The 25,331-nt window shown below is 39.8% G+C and overlaps 1 protein-coding gene across 2 annotated transcripts; it reads left to right on the forward strand.

Annotated features, from left to right (window-relative positions):
* Positions 1-1,139: 1,139 nt before the first annotated feature.
* Positions 1,140-21,283, forward strand: C1H21orf91 (chromosome 1 C21orf91 homolog). Of its 2 annotated transcripts, XM_075101709.1 has the most exons (6): positions 1,140-1,286; positions 1,456-1,518; positions 2,729-2,858; positions 17,619-18,152; positions 19,723-19,785; positions 20,264-21,283. In XM_075101709.1, exons 3-6 carry the CDS (start codon positions 2,735-2,737, stop codon positions 20,422-20,424), a joined length of 882 nt encoding a protein of 293 aa, XP_074957810.1. In that variant the 5' UTR covers positions 1,140-1,286; positions 1,456-1,518; positions 2,729-2,734; the 3' UTR covers positions 20,425-21,283. The 2 variants fall into 2 exon arrangements, with proteins under 2 accessions (XP_074957810.1, XP_074957800.1); XM_075101699.1 differs by lacking the exons at positions 1,140-1,286; positions 1,456-1,518 and adding an exon at positions 1,949-2,266.
* The last annotated feature ends 4,048 nt before the right edge of the window (positions 21,284-25,331 follow it).

Consider the following 25,331-nt stretch of genomic DNA (forward strand, 5'->3'; position numbering starts at 1 on the left):
GATCTGAGGTAGAATTAATTCTCTTTCTTTTAAATCAGTGATCCAGCCCTTTGTGTCATCTCACAAACACTGAAACACAGAAAATAGTGTGGGAACATGACGAAGCAGCTGGGATAGGTGAAGCAATGGGAATTATTAAAACATGGTCACTGCCAAAGCCTCCCTATAATGAAAATACAAACTCAGTAGGGAAAGAGAAACATAAAAAAACCAGGACAGATTTGTTTGCTACTAAAATAATTTTCCAGTGTAAGTAAACTGTTAGCCAGAATAATGTGCACTGATGAAACAAGGGTCTTGGGAGAAAATACATATGTATATGTATACATATAAACCACATCATGGGCAGTAGTTAAGACTGCACAATCTTCGTCTTGGCATTTACTAGGTTTTTTCATAACTTTGCTCCTAAAACATTAGTTTTCTTTCACTATTTTTAATGCAGTGACCTCCATATTTTAGAGCAGTTTTTTATCAAAAAAGCACCTCAGTGACCGAGAGCCGTATTGTCTCCCACATGCCATTTATTAAGAAGATTCATGACTCGGATTTCACAGCTGCTGCTGCACTGTGGTGATGGACTATTGAGACTCAGTAGCCTTTGGATCTGCATCAGATTCTGGAGGGGAAAATACTCCAATATTTATAGATTTACTATTTACTGTCACCTGTCCAGTGTCTCCTTTCTGTTTTTAAATCCTCTACCCCAGGCTCATGGTTTGTTGGTTTTGGGTTTTTTTTTGTCTTAATACTGTTTTTGCAATGAAGTCGGGCTGCTGCTTCTTTGCCAGTCTTTATGTATATCAAAAAAGCAGACAAGGATGGGGCAAAGAAAATGCAACCCGCCTGCCAAGTCCAGTGTCAGCCAGCCGGAGAAACGATTTGAGGAAGCTCTGAGATGAAATATGCTCCACCATCCTCCAACAGAAGCACATCTAAAGTCAAATCGCTACTTAAGAGCTGTGAAGGAAGGGACTCTAACACAGCGTGGGATTTCTTTTTTCTTTTTGATAAAATTGAAGAAAATGCCCTAAGAAAATACAGTGAAAGAAACAATAAAAACTGTAGAGAGACATGTTTCGACAGAGGAGATTCTGGCAGATTACTTTGCCCTTTCATAAATAATCCTACTCTGACACGTAGTAATGCGTAGTACGTAATTTCCGTCAGTTGCAGGAATTCCCAAGACGATACGATCTAGCAGCTGTGGCTTTATCTGCGCAGTGCAAGCACAGACCTGGCGTGGTTTTACTTTCCATTCAGCTCATACTTAGAGACCGTACTCGGTATTCTCCATCACGTCGAATATCTATACTTGGGACTTTAAGCCTGTTGCTCTCTTTAAGCACATTCTCCTTTCTCCTCCTCCTCCTCCTCCTCCTCTTTTTTCGCTTCATGCACACTAACTTTTAATCCCGTTCAACAGTTAAAAGTTTTTCTTCCTCTCCTCCGTAGGTACGCGAAGGGAAAAATAACAACAGTCCCTGAGGAGCAATTTTTATGCCCTAGAAAGCTCGGGTAAGCGCAGCCCCACCCTGAGCCGCGGAAGGGCACAGTTAACATTCAGCACGGTCTCGCCAGCTCTGCCCACACGCGTGGCGCCGAGGCCGGGCCGCATTCCCCCCCCCCGCCACTCAGCAAACCCTTCCCTGCGCTCAACTCCCACACGCAGACGAATTGGGCACTTCTCGAGAAACCGAACCAACACGAACCCCAAGCGTACTCCGTATTACGTGTCGCCAGCTGATTAAACGTCACTGTGCGCTGGGATAACGGCGGAATTAAGGCCCCCAAACGAGACCTGAACTCCCACGCACCGCTTGCTGCCACCCGCCGGCTCCCCGGGACTGGGCGGGGCGGGGCGGGGGCGGGGCAGGCCGGACTTCTCCGCCCCCGCCCCGCCTCCGCTCCCCGTCGGGGGCAGGGTGGAACCGCCCCGGGAGAGCCCAACCACTGCCGGGGAGGGGGGTGCCGCCGGTGAGGAGGGCGGCCGCCGGCCGCACGGCGGAGAGTGGCGGCGGTAGCCATAGGTTTCTCCCGTCTCGCCGCCTTCCGTTGCTCCGCCGCGGGGCGGGGCCGACCGCCGGGTGCGGCAAAGCGCCGCTCCGGGGTCCCCCGCCTCCCCCAGCAGCCGTGGGCTCGGCCGGAAGCGGCGGGCGGTGCTTGGCGCCCAGCTCTGGCGGCGGCGGCGGCGGAGGCGCAGGCGCCCGAACAATAGTGGAGTGGGGCGCTGGGGCAGGCGGCAGCGGCGCGGCGCGGCACGGCGGTGAGCGGGGCCGGGGCCGGGGCCGGGGCCGCCCCGGCGGTGGCGGGGCGCTCGCGCCGCCGGTGCGCGGAGCAGCGGGGAGTGTGGGGAGCCTGAGGGTGGGGCTGGGGGGGGGGAGCGGGACGGGACGGGACGGGGCAGCGTCCGGGGGAGAGAGGAGGGGAGACGGCAGGAAGGCTCGGTCCCTGCCGGCACCGGTCCCTGCCGTGCGGCCCGGCCGCTCCCCGCGCCCTCTGAGGCGGGAACTTCGCCGGGACGCTGCGTCCCCCCTTCCTCCTCGGCCCGCCCGTCGGGGCTGGCCGGGCCCGGGGCTCTCGGCGAGGGGCCGGAGCAGCGGCCGGGACAGGCGTGTGGTGCCGCCCGGCTCCCCGGGCGCGGGGTGTCCGGTGCTTCGCCTCGGTGGGACTTGAAGTAACTGTCCCGTCCCTTATCGCCCCCTCCCTCCCCCCTTCCCCCCCCCAGGGCACTATGAACGAGGAGCAGTTTGTGAGCATCGACCTGGACGATGACAACGTCTGCAGCGTCTGCAAGCTGGGGACCGAGAAGGAAACGCTCTCATTCTGCCACGTCTGTTTTGAGCTGAACATCGACGGTAAGGTTTTAGTAGGAGTCGTCTTGCACAAACTTCGCAGAGTGCTTAGCTTAGAGCTGAACGCAGGTTGAGCTTATCTGAAAGGTGTCATAAAGGCTTAGCTTTGAAAACATGTGTATTTACAAAGTTTTATTGCTGGTCAAACTAGTTTGTTAGGTTCCTGAATAGCTTATTTCCAGTAAAGGTGGGTGCCCTAGGTGCACTAGCGCCTGCTCCTCTAGGTGTACTTCCCTTTCAAGGGCTTCTGAAATGTCCTGGTGTTAATTTCGCCTTCTGATCTTAGACCTCTGGTGTTAATTTTGATCGGAAGGAGTTTTTGTTCTGCCTTTGTTCAGGGTTTTTGTTCAATAGTTAGAGGGATCTATGTATAAAACCTACTTGAATTGCAAGTTGTAAAGAATAATACGTTTTTTTTTTGCAAGCAGGCGAATGTTTCACTTTTATTAGAAATAATCAGAATGTTATTTATTTTTGCTTTCATAAGATGTTAGTACATGTAATATGATAAATCTGGGTTCACTGTCAAAGCTGCTTAAAGTTTGCAAATCATAAAGTAGGAATTTTGTCCATCTTCTAAAAGACTAATCTTGTAAGTGTCCATTTGGCCTCCAAAATGGTATTTTTAGAATTTCAAACCTTGTTTTGCTAAAGAATTTACTCATCTTGTTGCTTCTCTTCATGTGTGAATTAAGTGTTGGGGATGAATAAGCAATAGATTAGTTACTTCCCCTTTTTAAGTCAAATAAGGATTTTTTTTTTTAAGTATAAATATTGTTGCTTGATTTTTGGGGTAACCAAGTAATTTGTTTCCGTTATATAAAGTGGTATTTGTCAGTTGCCTGTGAATTTGACTGTCTAGAGTAATCTGTATTGGTATGGGGTAATTGAATATGAAGATCTTAATGCTGTTATATGAATAGTCCCATTTCCTGATGACAGTAAAACTAATTGTGTCTCTGATTACATATATATATATATATATATATGAGTACACTAAGGGTCTTGAGATCAAGTCTTTCTGAGGGTAATCCACTGTGAGATACAAGCACTGTACTCAGTGATCTAGTTGCTTATTCTGAACCCTAGAAGCATGAAACTGACTGGAATATAGGGGGCTGTAAGGTTATGTGTCCCATACACTGTTTCTGTTGTGCATCTGACTTCTAATGCATGTGTAGTAATAAAATTTTGTTCTTACCTTACAGAAATCTGAAAAATGCATTAGCAAATTGGAATCACTCTTAAATACTCAGTACTGTGCTTTGATCTTTTTTTTAAAAAGTGATGCCTTTAAGGTCTTTGCTACTAGAAGCAATATATTTTAATCTGAATGATACTTTCATACATCAGTAGTAATTTGCATGCTTTATGCTTTTGTTTAGAAGAGACATGCTTGTGCATTTGCACTTTTTGATAAAACTCAGAGCAACTCTCTAAGCTAAGACAATCTGTCAGTCTGCTTGCGTTTTCTCACTGCTTTAAAATGATAGGCTTATGGTTCCCAGTATGAAGTGGAGTAAGATGTTTCTCTTGCTAGATTTTAAAATGAGAAAAAAACATGGCTATAATGAAAATTAAGTACTTTGATTACATTCAGAGTCTTATGTTTGGGAAGTGTTGAAACAAATAGAACAGGATGCATTAGAAAATTGCTGGATGGTTTCTGTGCCCCATTGTTTGAGGTAAGTTGTGGATTTGTCAGAGTTACTTGTTATGGATATTACTTTACGAAATGATGGTGTGTTGTAGCTGGAACACTTTCTCTGGAACTCTAAGTAGACTTGATAGTAGTAAAGACTTGATCTGTGCAGCAGACTAATTTGCATAATCTTCTAAATTTTTGGTTGATTTTAAAAGACTACCTGAACACAATACCGATGAAAGCTCATGTGAAATTACATGACCAGTTATGTTCTTCATTTTTTGTTTTGCATAGTAGGTAAAAAGCATTATCTTAAATCATCATAGCATCAAAATGCTTCAATTTCTGATACTCTGTTTTCTGTGTACCACTGTTGCTTTCATAGGGAGAGGAGGCTTATGGGTGGCAGTGGGTTGTGTAAGTGACTTTATAAAGAATCATTACAACATGTCTTAGCTGAACCATGATGTGAACCAGCCCTTTACCATATCCATGGTCACACTCTTCCTACTTTTGATGTACCTATTACATTCCTGTAGTTTTCTGTGACAAAGATTGTTATTTTAAACGTGTATAAATCATAGTCTTTTGGCAGCTCTGGGTAGGGAATGAAATGGATAAGTCACTAACTCAGAATGTTAAACTAGATGTTTTCATACTAACCTCCTGCTTATATTTTAATGAAGTTCAGATGCATTATAACATAGGTACTTGTTGAACAGAATCAACTGGAAGTTGTATCAACTCTGTAGATGTGCTATCCCACGCTGGCAAGTAAGTGTCATTCTCACTAATAGTTTGCCTTTTTATTTAACATCATATTTAAAAACCCAAGCAATTAAAACATGTACATATATATCTTGAAGTAATTCAGGAAGTGAAATAGGCTATTCTAAGAAGATATTTGTACAACAGCTAGGACAGTGCTTAAGGCTTGCTCGTTTTGAGTGTTAATGTGCACGCGTAACTTCTCCCTCAGCGAAGTAGGAAATAGCTGCTGTTCAAGAACAGGCTATTAGTCACAGCTCAGCATCTTGCAGGATGTTTAAGTACTCCCACTGTTTGCAGCACCCTGTTAACTTCCATGTGTTAAGTGCTGTCTGACTTAAGAGGAATGTGTAGCACTTCCTTCATCTTTCCTAAGCATCCAGGCCTCGCTAGGAGGTGGGTCAGGATAGACGGGACTGTGTTGCAGGTGCATGTGCAATGGCAAGTGGTGGACTTGGCAGTGCTGGGTTTACGGCTGGACTTGATCTTCAAGGTCTCTTCCTACCTAGGTGATTCTATGTACAAAATGAGGGAAGTAGGCTTCCCAATTTCCTTTTTTTAAAAGGGTGTCATATTCTAGTGCTGTAACAAAACTCATGAGAACAATTCCGGTTCCCTTTGTGCCAGCATCTGATTGCTTAAAGCTGCCTATGGTAAATCCACACGCTTGAAACTGATCTAACCCAAGGCTTTACCACCTGAACCCACTCTGAGGCAGACTTTTTCAAATGTATATAAAAAAAATGCTGCAGAAATATAATTTATTCAGCTGCACTTAATTACATTATAGTTTAGTATTGGTGAGTCTTTGTCTTCTGACATCTGTGAGTTCACCAGCTGTACAAGTTTGCATGTCTGTAGATGGTAATGTTGTTGATCGTCTTGGTTAAGTAAGATGAGTAATTAGAAATAAGCAAATCAAAGACTATCCTCATCTGTAATGACTTAACAGACTTCTTCCTGGATCAGTGCTGTGATGTGTCTCAACCTTTACCTTTCTGACACCGGGGTGGTTTTTTGTAACCTTTGTTATGTTTGGACAATAGCTTGGTAATGATACATAATTTTAAAAAAGAAAAAAAGAAAAAAACCAAACCCACCAAAACAAAAAATCAAGTTATTCTTATAGTCCTTTATAGAGAAGACTGCTATACAGAAAGCTTAATCTGTGGTCTGCCTTAATTAAATAAGTGCTGAGTTTCTGAATGAAGAAATTAGTTACCATGTCATAAAACCTTTATGTTTTTTATCAGAGATGAGGTCTCCATCAATTGCTTCTAATACTAGATTTTTAGTCTTTCAATGAAATAAAATGATAGTTTAGCCTGAAATGTGATTATTCTTCTTACTAAGTTGCCTTAATTCACATAAACCACTGGTTTGAGTACAGTTTGGGGTTCAAACTGTTGTGTCTGTCCCAGAATTTATTCAGGAGTGATATATATGGATTATAGGGTCTGTTTCTCTGAAATTGACTGAAAGAGAAGGTAGCAAAGGGAGGGGAGAAAGGAAAATGGTCATACAGAATAAACAGAAAGCCAAGATGCAGGGTTAAACTTTCTCCTATTACATGTCATCAACCTTTCTTGCACAGGAGAAGAGTGATGTCCTTAGAGTTTAGTAGTGCTCATCTTCAGTCTTAACAGGGTGGGGGGAGGTGGTGTGTCCTGAAAGGACAGTATTTTTGTCCCTGTTGCATTTGCTGTTTCAGCTCACTTAGTTTGATGATTCCTGCTCAGGGAAGCTGCACGGACTAAACTGCACATAAATACTTTCATTGCAAAGCTAGCTTTTGTGTCTGAGGGATCGTTACTGGGCAATTTAGTGCAACGGAATACTAACATGATTCTTGAACTTTAAGATAGGCAAAGTACTTACATATAAAATACTAAACTAACATTTTGAGAAATGAAGCTGATTCTATACAGTGATTTTAAAGTTCTAGATGGAGTTTAGAATATCCTGGTGGTGTGGGTCTGCTGGAGTTTGTGGGCTTTTGTTTGCCTTGTGCAGGCAAAGTGAACATCAGCAGAGATTGTTGTGTGCTGTTTTGTTTTTCTGAGTAGGTGTCACAGTAGTAATCTGTGGATTGAAATAGGAAACTGTGTATAACTAGATTGCATAAGCCCGGAAATCATGTGTTGTATGCTAGTTTGAGGCAAATCTCTTCTCCTTTTTAATTTCATTATAATATGGGAAAATTATTAACTGAACTCTGGTAGCAAATGTGTTATAGTTACAACAGATCTGCAGTTGTTACTAGATGGTGGGGGGAAAATATATGAATGAACACACAAAAATGAGTGTGTATGTGTACAAGCTGTCTGTATGTGTATATATCAACAAAACAAACCCCTCTACCTGAATATGGTGTCCCTACAAGCTGCTTTGAAACTGCAGTTTTAGGGTTGCCACATAAGAATGCGGTGCCATGAGGAGATGCGTGGCTGTGCTCTAATTCTCCTGCTAGGAGGCTGTAGACATCTAGCCTGTGTTTCGCAGAGCACGCAGAGGCGGCTAGAGTGCGAAGCGGTTGTGCTGCCTGTGGTGCTGCTTACAGTTGTTTAGATACCCTCATGCGGGAATGCACTGTGCAATGCAGATGCGTCCTGTGTTAATGCAGGCTTTGTGATCCTGTGGACAATGCCTGTGGAAATGCCAGCTTCAGGAACTTCGTACTTGAACGTATTTGTTCAAACATCGGGCTTGTCTCTGAAGGTCTCAAAGTTGAAAGTGTAATAATTATGGTTTAGCTTTACGTTATTTGTCATAGATAATGTGTCTATCTTAACCTGGTTTTGTGCTGGTATGCCTTAATGCAGAATTACTTAAAAATCCAAGTGTCCTGAAATTCAAGGTTTGTAATGGAGGCAAAACCATAATAGAAGGGGAAAATCTGATTGTTTGAACTGATTTTTAGTCACTCCTTTTTGCTTATCTGATGCTGCTAACTACAATAACATCTTAGAGAATGGTAGCTGACAAGCAAACTGGCTTGCTTCCGTTTCTGTTTAGAGCTGAACGACAGCTGAATAGCAAATGCCAGTCTGTATCCCAGGTCTTGTAATGTAAAAGAAGAGATACTATAAGTACTGGGCATCTATTCCCATGATTTATGTTAAGATAGTTACATTTCCATGGTCCTTTAAAGTGCTGATACAGTGTCTGAGGCAATTTCAGCATCAGGTTGGTGCATCCCAGTCTCCAGGCTGAAACAAAGGTGCTATAGACAAATATATCTTATGGCATAACTTTTTCCTGTTAAAGTCTATAACACCTCACGTGATATCCTCATTCTGTGTTCTTTGTGTTCATCTTAACAACTCAACCACTTTTTTTTTTTAAAAAAAGAAGCTGTAAGCACTCAAAGTTCACTTTTTCCTTCTGACACCCTACAGAAGAATATCCCACTGAAATTAAATAGCATGTAAGGTGTAGCTGAAAGGATTAGACACTGCTGCTTTAATTTAATTCTGTTCCAAAATATTACACATCCTTAATTTTTTCAATGTTAATGAAATAACCAATACAGTATATTATTCTGGCAACAAAGGCTAAAAAGTTTCAACATTGCCCTTTAGGCTCGACAGATGAGAACTTGTTTCAAGGTAACATTTGCAGTCCAGGGGTATGACTCATTTCTGCAGACTTGAACAGACTTGTGGAACTAGCTGCAGTTTCCAGTAAACCAGTTAACTACAAATTCAAGTCCAAACATAGTTTGAGATGCTGTTCTTGATCTTCTAAGTGCCATATAAGTACTGTTCAGTAATAGTAGAGCTGTGTGGCTAGTTCTAAAAGTACATTTTTGAATTCTGTATGTGTAGATTTGGAGGTTTGTACATGTGAACAAGTAAATTGAGCAGTTATGTTACTTACCTGGCATCATCCAGAATGCAGAAATACTGTCTCATGGCTTCTACTCTCTTCTAGGTTGGTTTAATTGATTTTTTCAAAGTGAGCTTTAAGATAGTAGTTCTTGTAGTAGCATATTCATCAGAATGTGTTGGCTTGTCTAATACAGCAGTAAACTCTCTTCTTAGTAAAGTAGTTCATAGGGAACATTAATTTTGAAAGTGTTTAACGGGTCAATCGGATCTCTGTCCTGTCTTACAGGATGTCTTTGCTATGTGCTAAAATACAAATGGGCTAATAGAAATGCAGTGGGAGATGATTTGTGTACACACCTGATGTACAGAGTGCACTGGCTTTATCATCTGAAAGTGAGGAGAGAACTTTAATTTATGAACAAGATAATATCTAGTCTTTACCATGTGTCTGGTTTTGGAGGTTAATGAATGGCACTGGCATTTTCCTTCTAGCCAATCTAATAAATCACAAGATTTAACTCAAATGAAATTGCATGCATACACTTAAAAATAGGCATTGGCTTTAAGTCTTGTCAGGCAGATGTAGTGGAGATAATATCTCTGATCCCATTTTTCAGTGCTGGCAGAATTGTACAACTGAGGAATATCAGTTTTGCCCACCCCTGTCGCTTAGATGTGTGGATGACTTGCTGTCTTAGGTCATCATGGGCTGGTTTTATTTAATGAATTTTGAACAGGTCTTGGGATCTGCTTTTCTTTTATATCTCTTTCAGCAGTCGTAATGAGCAGACTAATATGCAGTAGTGGCTTAAAATAGATGAACATGAACATTTAATGTCTTGTGAAGCATTTCCATCTGCTGCAGGCCTTAGCCCTGTACACTAAGTAAACCAAACTTGAGCTTATCTTAATGTTCTGAGTGGACACTGGAAGCTGTTCAGGAGCTGTTTCATGAGGTGGCTAAACATCCCTGTTTCAAGAGCAATATTGTATGTGTGTAAAGTGGCCAGCTGTGGGGAGGAGCAGCTGGAATTTGTAGTGAAAGACAGGGTTCTTAAAGTAGGTAGCCACAGACTGGAGCTTTTCACAAGGATTCTTGCTTGCTTATAGGGTTAAAGGAAAAAGCATATGTGCCTATCACAAATGTTTCTAGAGTTAACTAGGATGAGGTGAGTTGTGTCGAAGCGTTTCTTCACTGGCTATGAAGGCAGTCTCCACAACTAGCTAAAACTAGAGGTGGACCTTTCCTAAGTGTTGTGACTTATACAAATAACTTCACCCATGTTGCCAGTACTATACAGATTTGTATTGGTGAAGTGCATTCACTTTCCTTTAATCGTCCTTAACCACATTTATGGAAGTATATGTATGGTGGATGCTAGTATAGAATCATAGAATCATTACAGTTGGAAAAGTCTTCTAAGATCATCAAGTCCAACCGTCACCTGTTCCAATGGTTGACCACTCTTTCAGTGAAGAAATTTTTCCTAATATCAAATCTAAACCTCCCCTGATGCAACTTGAGGCCAAATTTCAAATCATTCATGTCAAGCTACATTGAGATTTGTCACTAATGTATCCCTCTCAGTGTAAAATCAGTACTGTAGGCAAGTCCTTCCTTGTTGCTTGCTAATTTCAACACATAAATGTTTTTCCACAGTCATGCTAACAATATTTTTGGTAAATATACCCTGCTGGAAAGCCACACTGTTTCCTTCTGAAATTAAGCTTTCCTTTTTCCTCACTGAAACCTTCTATAAACTCCTCAAATGTAGTATCACTTCCTGCAAAGCCCTCAGTACCAACTGAATTTTGTATTTGATAACCCAAAAATGGAAACCCTATAAAATCCCATTCAATAAGAAGGAGGCAACTTTTCCTTTCTCTATGGTCAGGTATAAATCTTACCCATAAGTATTTGTAAATTCTTTAAAGGGACTTTAGTATGGATTTAATTAACGAATGTCATAGTACAAACATAACTGGCTGTTCATGTGTCTAGAAGTATTCTTGTAAATTTTACTTCACTTCATCTTAAATTCTGGGTTTTTTTCCTCTTCAGTTGCTTAAGCTATGGTTATTCACCACTGCAAAAACAATTAGTTTTCAGCATTGCATTATAAGTTGCTAAGAAGGCAGGCTTTCTTTAACATTATTTTCAACTGATGGAGCTGAAAGACCAAATAAGGTTTTTTTAAAAAGGGATAACAAACAAATGAAAAAAATACTGTGGAAGATAAGCAAGCAGGCTAATTATTTTTTCTTTAATGAAAATGTTTGATTGTGAAGGGATGTGAAGTAGTCTAGGTATTCAAAATCATTCGTTATGAATTGAACTTGTTCATTATTATTATAATCTCCAAATAAGACATCTCTTCTAGCCAGCTTTATATGTAAATGTGAGCAAACATTTCCACTTAGTTCTGTATCTTTATCATGAAGAAGAGTTATACATAGTACTCAAAGAATCAGTTGCGAAGGCAGAAATAAAGTCTCTGCAGACTGATTCCCTTTAAAAAAACCCCACAGACATTAATATTATGGAAACTGATTTATTTTCAAGTACAAATGCTTTAACCACGTGTGTAATTACATCTCAATAAATTCTACCCCATTTTATATGGTAAATATTCTCCATGTTCTCTGCTACTTTGCACTTACAAATAACTAAGTTACAAAAATGTGTACTACTTTATAAATTGCCTATTTGCTAGTTATTTAATTTACAAAATTCTCTTGCAGGAGTGGATTAGGGCTCATTATGTTGAGAACTGTACCAGTTTAGAGGAAGAGTTTCTGCCTTGCATAGCTTACAAATTGAAATATTTTTTAAAAAAAAATCTTCTGCCTAAATATTAGGCTCCTAAATAAGCAGCCCTGTTCTTAGAAGTGCTCACCGTACAAATGTATTGCTGAGTAAAGTGATACCATTCATATTTTATGCAGGACACATGAGTTACCAGAATCAGAAGGAAATAATGGACAGCAAACACTTAATTCTTATATGATTTGTCTTGAGGTTTGGCATCATCCTGTGAATCTTGTTCACTTGAGAAATGACCTCTGGCGTGAGCTTGTTTCCTGAGAGCATCTGCTGTCTTAGGTTAGTTAGATATGGTCTGCTAGATGTTACTGAATTTTAGTGGATTTTTTTTTTCCCCTGCAGATGAAACTTTCCTGCTCTGGATGGTTGTGGGCTTTTTGAGGTTTGTTTTTTTCCTTCCCTGAAAAAAATAAGTATGAATGGTAGGACATACTTGAACATAGTCTGCAATCCTGTTCTTGGAAAGTAAGAGAAGGAGCAAATGTACACATACCTACAAACGTAGAAAAAAAGTTGATGGCTTTATGATTCATCTCAATCTTCTCATTTTTTTGGCTAGTTATTCAAGTCATGAATATTAGCAAATGGGAACATTAAGACAGAACTGAAAACCTGTGAAAACCCCCAGAACTGGCAATAGCTATTTATCAAAATTATGGTATTACTTCTTGTAATGTACAGAAGTCTTACCTTGCTTTATTTGTCTCTTTGTGTATAGTGTTGAATAAAGTAGTGTGTCTTCTAAAACTGAATCATCTTTATCATGTGTTTGATCCATGCCAGTTTGCCAGCTGGTAGATTTTTCTGCAATTGCGATAAAGGGAAAAATATGAAGTAGTCTGAGTGGAGTAGTAAGCCTTACCAAAAAGAAATAGGCATCTTTTCCACCTCATAAAGCTGGTGGTATTGTGCACAACAGAAGGATTTGTGTCAAAGAAATGTGCTCTTACTTGCTGTAATACTGGTACGTCATTGCTAGTTTGTGCTGGCACAGCAGCTGCTGTGAATGCTTAGCTCTTGGGATGCAGTTCCAGAAGGTTAGAGGCTGATGTTGTTCACGTCTTCTGTATAGGTGTGGAACGATTACTGGGGGTGAGACTATTGAGGTTGAAATTATTGAGGCTAAAGTTAATCAGCATATTGTAAAAGTTAACTTCCAGAGCGGATTGCGGTTGGTGTGCTGGAAATTGGTTCAGTGATTGTCCCCTAAGCAACATCACATGCATTCTTAGATGTTAGGAATGCTGGGGGAGCAGAGTGTCCTAATCTAAGGGAGATAACTGGAGGAGGGAGTAAAGTAAAGGCTTCATGACCAAAGTCATCCATAAATCACTGCAGATCGGGGGGCTGGATGAAACCATGGGACCATGTCTGGACTAGCACAGTAACATTGTGCGCTGTGGGTGAAGTTTGCTCACTATAACTTCATTATAATACTAAAATGCGCACCTCCATCCCAAAGTTACCTGCCTCCAAGGGACGACCACCCCTCACTGAGCATGCGCTCTGAATTTCTCTTAATTTGATTTAAAGGTATAGACTGAGAAATTTCTACACCAATAAATAATGAAAGTATGTATGACTAGGGTCACTCAAGCTCCACCTATACCTGAAGTAGTATAAAAAAGACCCCGAGAGAGGGACGTTAAAGAAAATACCATCACAGACTACTGGGATCAGCTGACAGGCTGAACCCCTCTTCCCCCCCATAGGGACACCTATTGGGTAAGGCTCGAACACTTGGTTATACTAAGTGATTCCCCCAGAAATTTAGAGAACAAGCTTGTTATTTTGTGTATTGTTTAGCGCTTTATACTTGCACATGCTTTGCAGACAATGTACTTATCACCAGCAGTCTGATAAGAACCTGTATTTCTGTTGCTTCAATAAACCGCACTATTAGTGCATCTGGCCGTGAAGAGTTATTGGGCACGACTAGACTAATAGTGATCATCCTATTAGTGAATCCCTCACGGACTAACTGTGCTGAATTGAGTATCACTCAGAATCTAAGCCCAGCAGCCCCCAGCCCCTCTGACATCTGAGGACCAGCTGGATCACAAGGGAGTTTATTTTCTTCCAAATTTCTTCACCTATTAATACAACACTAGAAAAGGACTAATTGTCACGTTAGTACAAAAGAAAGATTGAGGGTTGTTTTAGGGTTTGGGTTTTTTTCTTGCATGTGTTTGTTACAGTAGAACTCCAAACCAGTTACATGAAAGCCAAAGCAAGTCTGTTAGCAATTCTGTACAAAACTGGTTTGGTTTTACACATTTTCTGTTCCTAATTATATTGAAGAGTATTTAGATAGAGCTTTTTTGTTTGTTTTTTTCAGTGGAGTGATAGATGGGGAAGGCTGTACGTTCTGGTCTTGGGGGAGGGTTTATTCTTGTATACTAGAAGTGTTTTGTAATAACTTGTTCTATGTTTGGAAATAGTGACATTACGGCTAATATGCGGCATATAAATAGCAAAACTTAGACTTTTGAAGTAACGGGTTACTTTTCTTCTGTAATAGTTGCCAATTTCAGGCATACCCAATATTACTGAGTTCTGATAAAATAATTTCTTTGAGCAGCATGCCTCTGGAGTGGGGAAATTAACAATGTTCAGAACTCTTTTAAAAGATAAATGCCAGAAGGAAAGACTTGAGTAACCTTGAGCTTATGGCTTAGACATAAAAATCAGATGGGGCTTCATAAAGTCATGCTGGACGTGTTCTTTTTTTGTATAACTGAAACTGTGTGTTTTGTGTGGTCTCACACCCTTGTCCTATTGGACAAGTAACATGTTGTTCTCATGAAGCAGAAATCCCCAAGGGAATTTTTTTAAAGTGAGACTGCAGTATTCTATAATTTATTGTGCAGGTGTTTATTTTGTGATTGCCCCAGAAGTGATAGTATATATATGTGAGGCAACAGTCTGACCTGCTTCTTGAGATGTACTAGGCAGAGGACCTAACTGCAAGAGGCCATGCCTCTAGAACCAGCTCTGGAAATACTTCATCACTTGCAAGATTCGGTTTTTCTGTTTTTAATTGTAACAGTGTAGTGGTTCTTCCCCTAGTTTTAAGGAAGGAGGGAATGGAGGGGAGAATAAGGAGAAGTAAAAACTAGTTAGGTATGTTTGATTTTTGAGTTGAGAGAAGGGTGGTATCCTGAGGGCAAAACAGATGTTAGTGCCTATTAGCAGCCATGAACTAGAAACAGTTTGTGCAAAACTACATTTGTCTCAGATTTACTGACTGCTTTCTGCAGTTCTTTTTTTTTTTTTTTTTCTCCTCTTCACCACATCTTCACCGAATCCTGTTTTAGACAGGGTTACTTTGTCCTCTGATCAGAAGACATTCATCTTATGGTCAAATTGTTAGGTGGGTTCCTGAGCATTATTGAACAGAAAATTGTGTAAAACTTGTTTTTCAGACGTTCTGATGCCATTTTCTATAAATAAAAGAAAGCACTGTGAGCATCAGCAGTATAGCATGTTGAAGAATCACTTGGGTAAAGCAAATAACATTGAACAAATCAGTCTGTTTTTGTAGGGTTTGCAATGTTACGAATATATGCCTTGTAACTTCAATTGGCAGTGTTTGCTCTTCCTTGATGGCTTGAAGATTTAAGTGTCTCTATCATGCTACTTGAGTTAAGCAGGCTTGCTATATTTAAACTGTGCTCATAAGGGATGGAAACAAATTACTTGTCTTTCATTGTTTCCACTAGAAATGTTTATTTTGGGTTTTTTTAAGTCTTTAGAGACAGGGAAAATAGCCTTGCAAGTAGGCAGTAGATAATGTAAAGCTTAAGAAAAGTTAGTGAATGTCTGTTTGCTGAAAGAGGTTGAAAGATATTTTGAGGTGTAGAGTGAGAATTGTGACTCTACCCATGAAGACAATACCTGTCTTTGCACTTTGCTTGGGAACTTCCTTCTTAAAAGGTGCCTCTGATTAGTATGTCTTTTTGGTTTGTTCTAATACTTAGTTTATGAACAGAAGGAATGTCTTGTTTTCATGACCTTACCTTTCTACCCTGCTGCCAAGAACAAAATAAGTCGCACTGCTGTCCTCTTTCATTTTCCACTCTTTTTGTTATTTTGCCTCGTAGAATTTGTGTATGCTCTTACAAATTCAACCAGAATAGTAATGCTCTTGAGTTTCAAGGCTGCCCAAAGAGTGGAAAATAATAAATTTATAGCAGCTACTATAAGTTTGAACTCTCCAACTTGAAATACCAGTTACTAGCGAGTGAGGTAATCAAAATTAAGTGCTTAGATTTGTTTTCAATAGTTTCATACTAAGAATTTTGCCTTTGTATCTTAGTTTTGAGAGCAGTTTGGGATTTTGCAGAAATCTGTTTAAAAAACAGTTTATCACTTATTAATAATTTGGGGTGGGAGGCTTAAAGTTTACTAGAAGAATTTAAGAGGCTAAGTCAGATATCACTGAGAATTGTTGTAACATGTAGCTTTCTCCTAACTGCTTGTTAAAGTCTCCATTATAAAATTTTGTTACCTGCTGTATTTCATGGCTTTTTGTTTATTTTAATCACTTTTCTGTATTTCCTTCTGTGCTAAAAGGTGGAATGTCTGCGGCTTGGTTCATGTCGCCTAGTTTCAAAGATCCAATTACGTTATCATATGTTGATTTAAATATTCTGGCTTTAGTAAGCATTGAGCGCTTTGAATTAGTGGTTCGCGGATATATTTGCAACGATGAAGTTCTTTGCCAAAATTTTTTTTTAATTTATTTTATTGGGTACTTCCCAAGTAGTATACTGGGTGTTGAGATAAACGTTGAACTGTTCAGTGTTCTGGACTTGGATACTGAATCTACTGCGTAGGTGAATCTGAAGAAAAAATAACCACTGATGTTGCAGAAAGTAATTTTGTACTGGAGTACCATTAACTTTCTGGAATAGTCATTCCTCATACCATCTGTGTTCACTCACCAACTGTAGATCTTCACCGATTGTGTTCCTTTTTAACATGTCAATCACTATCAATTGCTTTGAGGTTTGAGTAAGTTACCTGCTATAGCTATATGAGTAGTCTTTGAAGGAGGGCAAGCAAAGAGGAGAATAAACATCCATCTTACATGAAATTAATTTCAGGACAGTTTTATGTTGGCAAGTGTTGACAGTATTAGAACTTGCTTTTCTAGCTAGGATACAGGCTTGTACCGATGCGAAATAATAAACTAAGACTGAAATCTGAATTATTTTTGACCACTTGGATGACACTGCAGTATTTGCTGATCAGATGGCTCATAACGTTATCCATAGAAGATGGGAGTGTGCATGGCTGCTCTCAAAATGCTCTTCTGTTCTATAGAGCCTTCTGATATATAGCTGGGATTATTTTCCTTCTACAGTTTACACACTTGAGTATTGGAGTGATGCAATATGTACAGTTAGCAGTTTGCTTCAACTGTGTTACTATCCAAGAGGCACGTGCAGGTAATCTGTAAATCCTGCACTAGAGATCACTGGGTGCAAAACACTTCATATGCTAAAGACTCAAGACTAAGTGCAATTTAACAAAAATTGTAGAGTATCCCATATCCTGGTTTACTTCAGTGATTAGACTGTTAAAAACTTAAATAATTTTTTCCTATTGTTTTCTTGGTTGCTTGTGAGTAAAGATTTAGAAAAATTAGTTGGATATACAATAAGTGAACTTTTTTCTATTGTCTTTCACAGGAGTACCAAAATCAGATCTTCTACATACAAGATCTTTAAGGGGGCACAGAGACTGCTTTGAAAAATTCCACTTAATAGCAAATCAGGACTGTCCGCGATCAAAGCTCTCTAAAAGTCCATATGCAGAGGTAAAAAATATCTTGAGCAAAAAAATTAACTGGTTCATACAGTACGCACAAAACAAGGATTTAGACTCTGATCCTGAAAGCTCAAAAACATCCCAACACCAGCTTTTCAACTTCAAACATCAGACTGATAGAAAATTACTCCCACAGTTTGACTCCCCAGTACCTAGATACTCTGCAAAATGGATAGATGGGAATTCTGGAGGCATCTCAAGCTGCTCACAAACTCTTTTGGAACAAAGAGAATCTACCGATTTCAGACTTGGTGTGTTACAAGAAACAGGTGCTACCTTCTGTTGCAGCAGTGTTTTGTGGTCTAATCACAACCAAGCCCAGAAAGCTGAAAAAGCTGAAGGTGGTTCACTCACCAGTGTTCACAGAAGGCATCCTCAGTACAGCAGGGAAGAACGTAAGTATTCATCTATTTACACGCAACGTAGCAAGCAAGGGCATTCCTTGGAATATCTCTTGACCACTTAATGTCCCCATAGGACATTCATTCACAGCCTGAAATGCAGTTTTTAACAGTTTGGAGTTACTATAAAACCTGTGAAGAAAACAGCTACACAGCTAAGCAAATAGTGTGGAGGTTACTGTTGGTGTGAGGGTTTTGTTTGGTTTTTTTTCAAATTTCCTGTTAGTTATAGCCCAATGTGATACAGGACATGCCTAAGTTATGCAGAAAAATACTGTTACAGTTGATTGCAGTCACTTTCATGTGTCAGTCCTGGCAGTTGCACAGTCCTGCCGGTGGATATTACTAAGCTCCTGAAAACAACTGTCTTATGGAACTTGCACGGTGCCTTGAGTTACATTTTACAGACAGCTGCCCTAAGCAATAGGTAGCAGAGCAAACTTGTGAAACAACATAAAAAAATTAAGCATTCTTAATAGCAGCAGACCTTCCTTGTGCATTTTACTAGATTTTCTTTTCTTCTGCTGAGCAAAGAAAATGCCACCATGTCCTCTTAAAGGCTGTAGCAGTAGCCGTGAGCAATTTCTTTGACTGCAGTGATACTGAAAGCAGTGGAAAATGTTTTCCCATTCTTTAAGAAAGTCACTAGAAGAAGTATTTAGAAAAATCTAGGATATCGTAGTGTCTCTGGAATTCGCCTACATAAAATGTGTCAGGAGTAAGTTCCTAGTGATCTCTGCAGTTACCATCCTGCTTTTGGAACAGGGCTTGGCCTTGAAGTGGGGTACATCCATTCTTACATCTTTAGATGAGAAAAGCAGTTGGAAAGGGTTTCTGAATTTCAAAAGATCTGAGAAAGATCACAAACTGGTAAAATATTCAGTGGAGAACTAGGTAATGAAAGAGAAGGTAATAACTTAGAATGTTGGAAGAGAGAGTGAGAAAGAGGTACTGTAAAAAGTTGGAATCAGTTTCTTTAGGCTCCCATTTTTTTAACAAAGTAACAAACCTGTCCTTGCAAAGTTCAGTCACTGCACCTTTTTTTATGAAGAGATTTCATTTAACTGCTGTGTGATGCTTCATATTGCATTTGTAGTGAATTAGTAGGCTTAAAGTCATAAATCAAAACAGATGATACATTGCTGTTTGACCACCTGTCCTCTGGAGTCATAAATTGGGATTACATAAGTCAGGACAGCAGTTAACAGGAATTATGAAAGCTTGACCTGGTTTATGGAGTTATCTAACTGAAGTTAGTGACTTGGAATTTATCTCTCTGATCTCTCTGATTTTTGGGACGGGGGAACATAAAGCTGTTTTGAACACGACAACGGATTTTGGTTTTTTCCTCCATCATTACTGCATAATGCACTTTTGAGGTAATGTAAAAGAGAATTTTCAAACTTTCCACAAAGGACTGATAAGTAATGTTGCCTCTGACTTACTGCCACACATCTGTTGATTATTAGGCTGCAAATTATGACAATTTGAGAAAATGGGCGTCTGCTTAGGGGTGCTTATGTGACTTTGGTAGCAGTAGTAATAACAGATTTCATTGTTACAGTGACTACGATGACTCCTGGAGAGTTAAAGCAACTTAATGAAAAACTGCTCAAGCAAATCCAGGGTGAGAATTTTTCAGTACTCTTTGTTTTGTGTTTGTGTTGCATTGTAATAAATACGATCTTGTTTAAAAAAAGGAATTGCAATGGCCTTACTATCAGCTAAGTTTTGAACTGAAATCTCTGTGTATCAAGTTTCCGCGTAAAATAAGACACTTCTGGGTGCTTTTGTTATGTAGCCTCCTTGGGCATTGCAAACTGGCACTTGAATACAGTATTTTCTTTAAGTTTTTTGACTGGAATCAACTTCACTTTGAGTTATAAACTAATCCACCTCTGCTCGAGTCACCTAAAACTATAAACCGGTGATCCTGTTCAGTTTACAATGCATACACCAAGCAGTGCTGGAACCAGAAAAAGTGGTGTTCTTGCACATGAGCCCACTTAAATGTCCATGTCTCTGTCGCAGTAATGTTCAGCACTGCTGCTTAACTCTCTGAAAGCGCAGAGACTGAGTGCATTAACCTAATAATGTTCTTGCAGATGTGTTTGAAGAGCTGACGCAGCAAGTCCAAGAAAAGGACTCCCTGGCCTCAGAGCTCAACGTCCGCCATATTGCTATTGAGCAGCTGCTGAAGAACTACTCCAAACTGCCGTGTCTACAGATGGGACGAGCAGGGATGAAATCAAATGTCCCCATATAAAGGGGATAGAACTTCTACCCTGCTATAGAGCTAACTTTCACTAACAGCTTTGATAACCATTAAGTACAGCTGCAGAGATACTTAGAAGCTTTTGAGGAAACTTGGGCAGTTTCCTCTCTGCATTTGTAAACCATGAGAAGTCTTATTCCACTTTGGTTTAAACAAAAAAGGCAAATATTTTAGATATTAAGATCTACTGTAATATTAGGGAATTTTTTTGCCCATAACTACGCATGAGCCTTGAAATGAATTCTGTGTTTTGGTGATAATAAAATTGTTTCTAAGAAAGAATGACCTGGAGCCTGTAAACCTGCCTCCTTCATACAGCGGAAAAACAAAAATTTGAGTTTGATCAGGTCTGATCATGTTATATCTAAGAGAGCTTTAAGGGGAGAACAGTATTAATGAAACTCATGTTTTCTTATTTATTATGAGCAATATTTTGTTATTGAAATTTTATACTAAATAAATATCACTATTTTAGGTACTTTTCCAGAGCTCTTTATAAAAATGTCTGAATTACTGTGTAACATTTGCCTTGTGTATGATTGTTTATCCTTTTTCAGGTCTGTATCTTTCACGATACAATTTTTAAAAAAAACTTGTTTCCCAAAGAAATGAATTTCACATGTTAAAGAAAAAAAATGTGGTGGTGCATCACTTATTTTTATCAGCTTTATAACTGAAGAATTATTTGGTTCATGAGATGTTTAAAAAAAAAGCACAGCACTTCCTTTAAACTTAAAAAATCCATACGTTGGTTTTGATGCATAGAAGTTGAAGTTGTTTTGTACGTGTTAAGTTTTCAATGCTGAGAAATCACTTCAAAGAAACTAAATAAATTTGTAATACTACATAACCTTGTTATGAGTTTTTAATAAAGTTGGATTAGACTATGATAGTGGTTTCACTTTGAAATGCAAATAGTAATGATACATTTAAAAAAGCAGAGGCTGTTCTGTTTTAGAAACTTCTATCTGTCTACCATACTGAGAAATCTTAGTTAATCATTGCCAAAAAGACCGTAGAGCTGTGTTTGGTAACTGAAAGTTGCTGTGTTGCACTGAAAAAGCCAGGGGTTGCGGGAGAAACTTCCTCCCACACACGCTAAAGTTAGTCTTTGTGCTTTCTGATTTTTATCACTCTAAGTGAAAACGGAGTAATTTGTATAGCTGAGCTGAAAAAATGGCTAACATGAAGACAGGGCAAGATTTTATTTTAAAACCAAGCCGAGAAGTAAGCTGAACTTCAGACTAGGTTTATTGATTGCCTTCCCTGTAGTGATATCTGGGCTACATAGGACAGGTTGATTAATTTTTTTTTTTTTTTTCCATAATGCATCTCTGGAAGGGCTCTGAAAGGGGTGTGGAACAGCTTGAGAGTATGCATGAGTGGGGACTTGGATTTGTCTAAGTATTTTGTGGTTTAGGAAGGGAGAAAATCGGTAGTGTCATTGCTTGCATACACAAGTGGGCCTGTAAGTGAATGTGTGCTAGCTGATCCTCACTTACAGTTGTCAGAAGATGGATTAATCTCCATGTGCAAGTCCAGAAGCCTTATTAATACAGTACTAAGATAACTGCAAGTGTAAGGCGAGAGGAGAGATACCGCTGTTACTCATATCTGTGAAAATGGCCATCACACAGCCTGAGTGAGAATTCCCCAGGTGTCTGATCAGGCTGACCAGGGTCTCGGTTCCACTTCACTGGGTAGCAGGGAGAATTAAGTTGCACTTCCGCTTCTGCTGTTTGCTCTTTTGGGAACTAAAAGCGTAGCATCTACAATTTAAGTCCTAACTACATACGTACAGTGCTACTATATTTTATTTTTGTTGCTTTAGGTTTTTGATCCAGACAAAGTTGCAGGGGCTTATTTTGGTTTTACGATGGATTAAAATTAGGAAGGATAATTTCTGGGGCGTGTAAACTGTGGAAGCACAAATTCTTATCATTTGCCCTCAGTACGATTGCAAGTCAGGGGAGGAGGAAAGTATGCACCTCTTGTATGTGCTCAAAAGAAAGGAAATATATAGCTGTTTTTTCCTCTTAAGCTCAAGATGTAGAGGGGGTCAGCATGTACCCCAGCTGTCTGGCGGCTCTGAACAGGAGTTGCTGCTGCACATCCCTGTGGCCCAGAGGAGTTCAAGAAGATAGAAGTGGCTGTGTTCTTGGGTACTTTGGTTTAAAATAATGTGCGATAAGAAAATGCTCATACCATCACATGTATTCCTTCCTCATTGCTTTCCTGACTTTCACTGGGAAATATGTCTGGGGTAAATCTCGCATTAAATCTGAGTTGTTTCTGTATATGAAATGCTTCCTTCACGTAGGAGATGCATATATCTTGAGTGAGTAGTGAACAAGGTGGGGGACGGGGGGAGAATGTGCATTTGCAAAAGTGGTATTTGAAGCTATGAACACATATCAGATAAAATCCAATTTGAGAGTCTTAACAACTTAAAACTTACCAGTTTTTATTTGCATTATAAGCTATTGCTTATTTAAAATGGTAAAAAGAACTGGCCAGAAAGTGGCATACTTAAACAGAAGGATCTTGATGAAACGATCTCTGAAAACAGGCAGAATTGCTACAGGAGGGGTTGGGTTTGGGGTGGTTGTGTTGGGTTTTTTTGTCAGTTGCTGGTGGTAGAGAGCAGAAACTGAATTCCATTTTTAACAGGGGAATATATTACCAATAAAAATGTTCATCTGAAATGAATCTTAAAACCTTTTGTTACTTTATTTGTATTTCCGTGCCTGGAGACCCCAGCAGTGAGAACACAGCTGGATCTAAGGCTCAATTAGACAGGAATTAAATTCACAAGGAGGAGTCTTGCTTGATCAAAATGAGATCTGTATGAGTATAAAAGAGCATACCGTGAAGTCAGATCCATTTAAGAACTTAATCTGTTATTTTCATGTAGATTCTTCCATTTTCTAGGAGCAACTTGGTAACACCATTATAAAAATGTTGCTCTCCCTTTTTTCTGACTTGAGATCTCATGTTGGGTCCGGGTATTCTGTTAGCACCCCGAATGACAAGGCATGCTCTGGTTTCCATGCCAACAAGCCATTTCCAGGGAGTGGGTAGGGGGCTTGGGGCTTGTTGCTGCTTTTTAATTAATCTAAACCCTAGGAAGAGAATTTACTTTTTTATTTGTTTTTATTAGAAGTATTTCTGCCACATAACACTTTCTAGATAATAATAGTTTTGTCAATATTGGAAATGCTAATTACATGTAGCAAATATGTAATAGATTGGATGGGCAGTTGAATTTGTTTTCTAGTTACAAGATATAGACTAACATATTTACTGAGATTTAATTTTGCGGGAAATGTAATAAAGCAATCTGCTAATTTCAGATTATTTCAGATTATTAAGTATTCCACAGGTTTTTTGGTTCTAAGAATGAAAAAACTTTTTTCTGTTTTTACTGGATATAAAATTAGTGATGTATAACTGACACAACATTAAGGAAACTGTGTCTCTAGTAACAGTATTGAAGCTGTTAAAGTTGGTTGGATAGTATCTTCAGAAAACTTTCATACAGTAGCTGTGGTTCTAAAAAAAATCTCAAAATCATGCTTCTGGATAAAGAAAGAAAGGGTTTAAATTCATAAAGAATGCAAGTATATCTATTGGTTTTTAAGAAGTCCTTTTTTTCATTGTGTGAGGCAGCTGCCTATTTTGGCAATGATTAAATATGTTAGCATCTCCTGGCTTAAAGTTTTCAAGCGACTATTTCATATGGGCATTATATTAAGACCATGTGCTGGAATAACGAGAAGTAGGAACACTGGTAGCCAAAGTTCTCTAGGTAGATTAAATTCTGCAGTAGATGCTACTAAATTACTTTTTTTGTTGTTGTTTGGTAGTGTGTTGCGGGTTAACCCCAGACGGCAACTAAGTACCACACAGCTGCTCGCTCACCCTCCCGTGGTGGGATGGGGGAGAGAATTGGAAGAGAAAAGTCGGAAAACTCATGGGTTCAGATAAAGACAGTTTAACAGGTAAAGCAGAGCTGTGTGCACAAGCAAAGCAAGACAAGGAATTCATTCACTGTTTCCCATGGGCAGGCAGGTGTTCAGCCGTCTCCAGGACAGCAGGGCTCCATCACGCATAACGGTTACTTGGGAAGACAAACGCCATCACTCCAAACATGCCCCACTTCCTTCTTCTTCCACCAGATTTACATGCTGAGCATGACGCCATATAGTGTGGGACATCCCTTTGGTCAGTTGGGGTCAGCTGTCCCAGCTGTGCCCCCTCCCAGCTTCTTGTGCACCCCCAGCCTGCTCGCTGGTGGGGTGGGGTGAGAGGCAGAAAAGGCCTTGACTCCGTGCAAGCACTGCTCAGGGATAGCTAAAACATCCCTGTATCATCAACACTGCTTTCAGCACAAATCTAAAACACAGCCCCATGCTAGCTGCTGTGAAGAAAATTAGCTCTATCCCAGCCAAAACCAGCACACAGTGTAATAATAACACAAGTCAACCATGGATCCCACTGTGAAATGAAAGGCAGAACTTGACTGGGGTTTTTGCCTCCATTTAATCTGAATCCCATACAGTTCCCGTTGCCATAGAGTCCTGAAACCTGCAGGAAATTTCTTGCAATCACTTATCTACCATCTGCTTAAATGTTTATTTAAAGGACTGATTTCCTCAATTACTGAGAACAAATTAATTTGCCAGTTGAAGGGGTAGTTACATAGTTTAGTCTCTTCAATAGACTCTTCCTAAGGTAGCCATATCAGACATCTCCCAGTCCTTGCCTGCACTAGCATTCTCCTCTGCTCACTGCAGTCGCTGCTCCTGAGTTGCCGTGAAAAGCTTGAGAAATGCAATTGTTCTTCTGTTAGCATAAACAACAGCAAAAAACTCATAGTTAACTTCGCAGTACTTACA

The sequence above is a fragment of the Phalacrocorax aristotelis genome, chromosome 1, assembly GCF_949628215.1.
Source record: "Phalacrocorax aristotelis chromosome 1, bGulAri2.1, whole genome shotgun sequence".
Classification (NCBI taxonomy): Eukaryota; Metazoa; Chordata; class Aves; order Suliformes; family Phalacrocoracidae; genus Phalacrocorax; species Phalacrocorax aristotelis.

Bases quoted from the DNA above. Each gene is read 5' to 3' on its own strand.
- C1H21orf91 (XM_075101709.1), top strand. From the start codon at position 2,735: ATGAACGAGGAGCAGTTTGTGAGCATCGACCTGGACGATGACAACGTC. The intron at 2,859-17,618 runs GTAAGGTTTTAG...TGTCTTTCACAG, and splicing joins TTTTGAGCTGAACATCGACG to GAGTACCAAAATCAGATCTT. The intron at 18,153-19,722 runs GTAAGTATTCAT...TCATTGTTACAG, and splicing joins TCAGTACAGCAGGGAAGAAC to TGACTACGATGACTCCTGGA.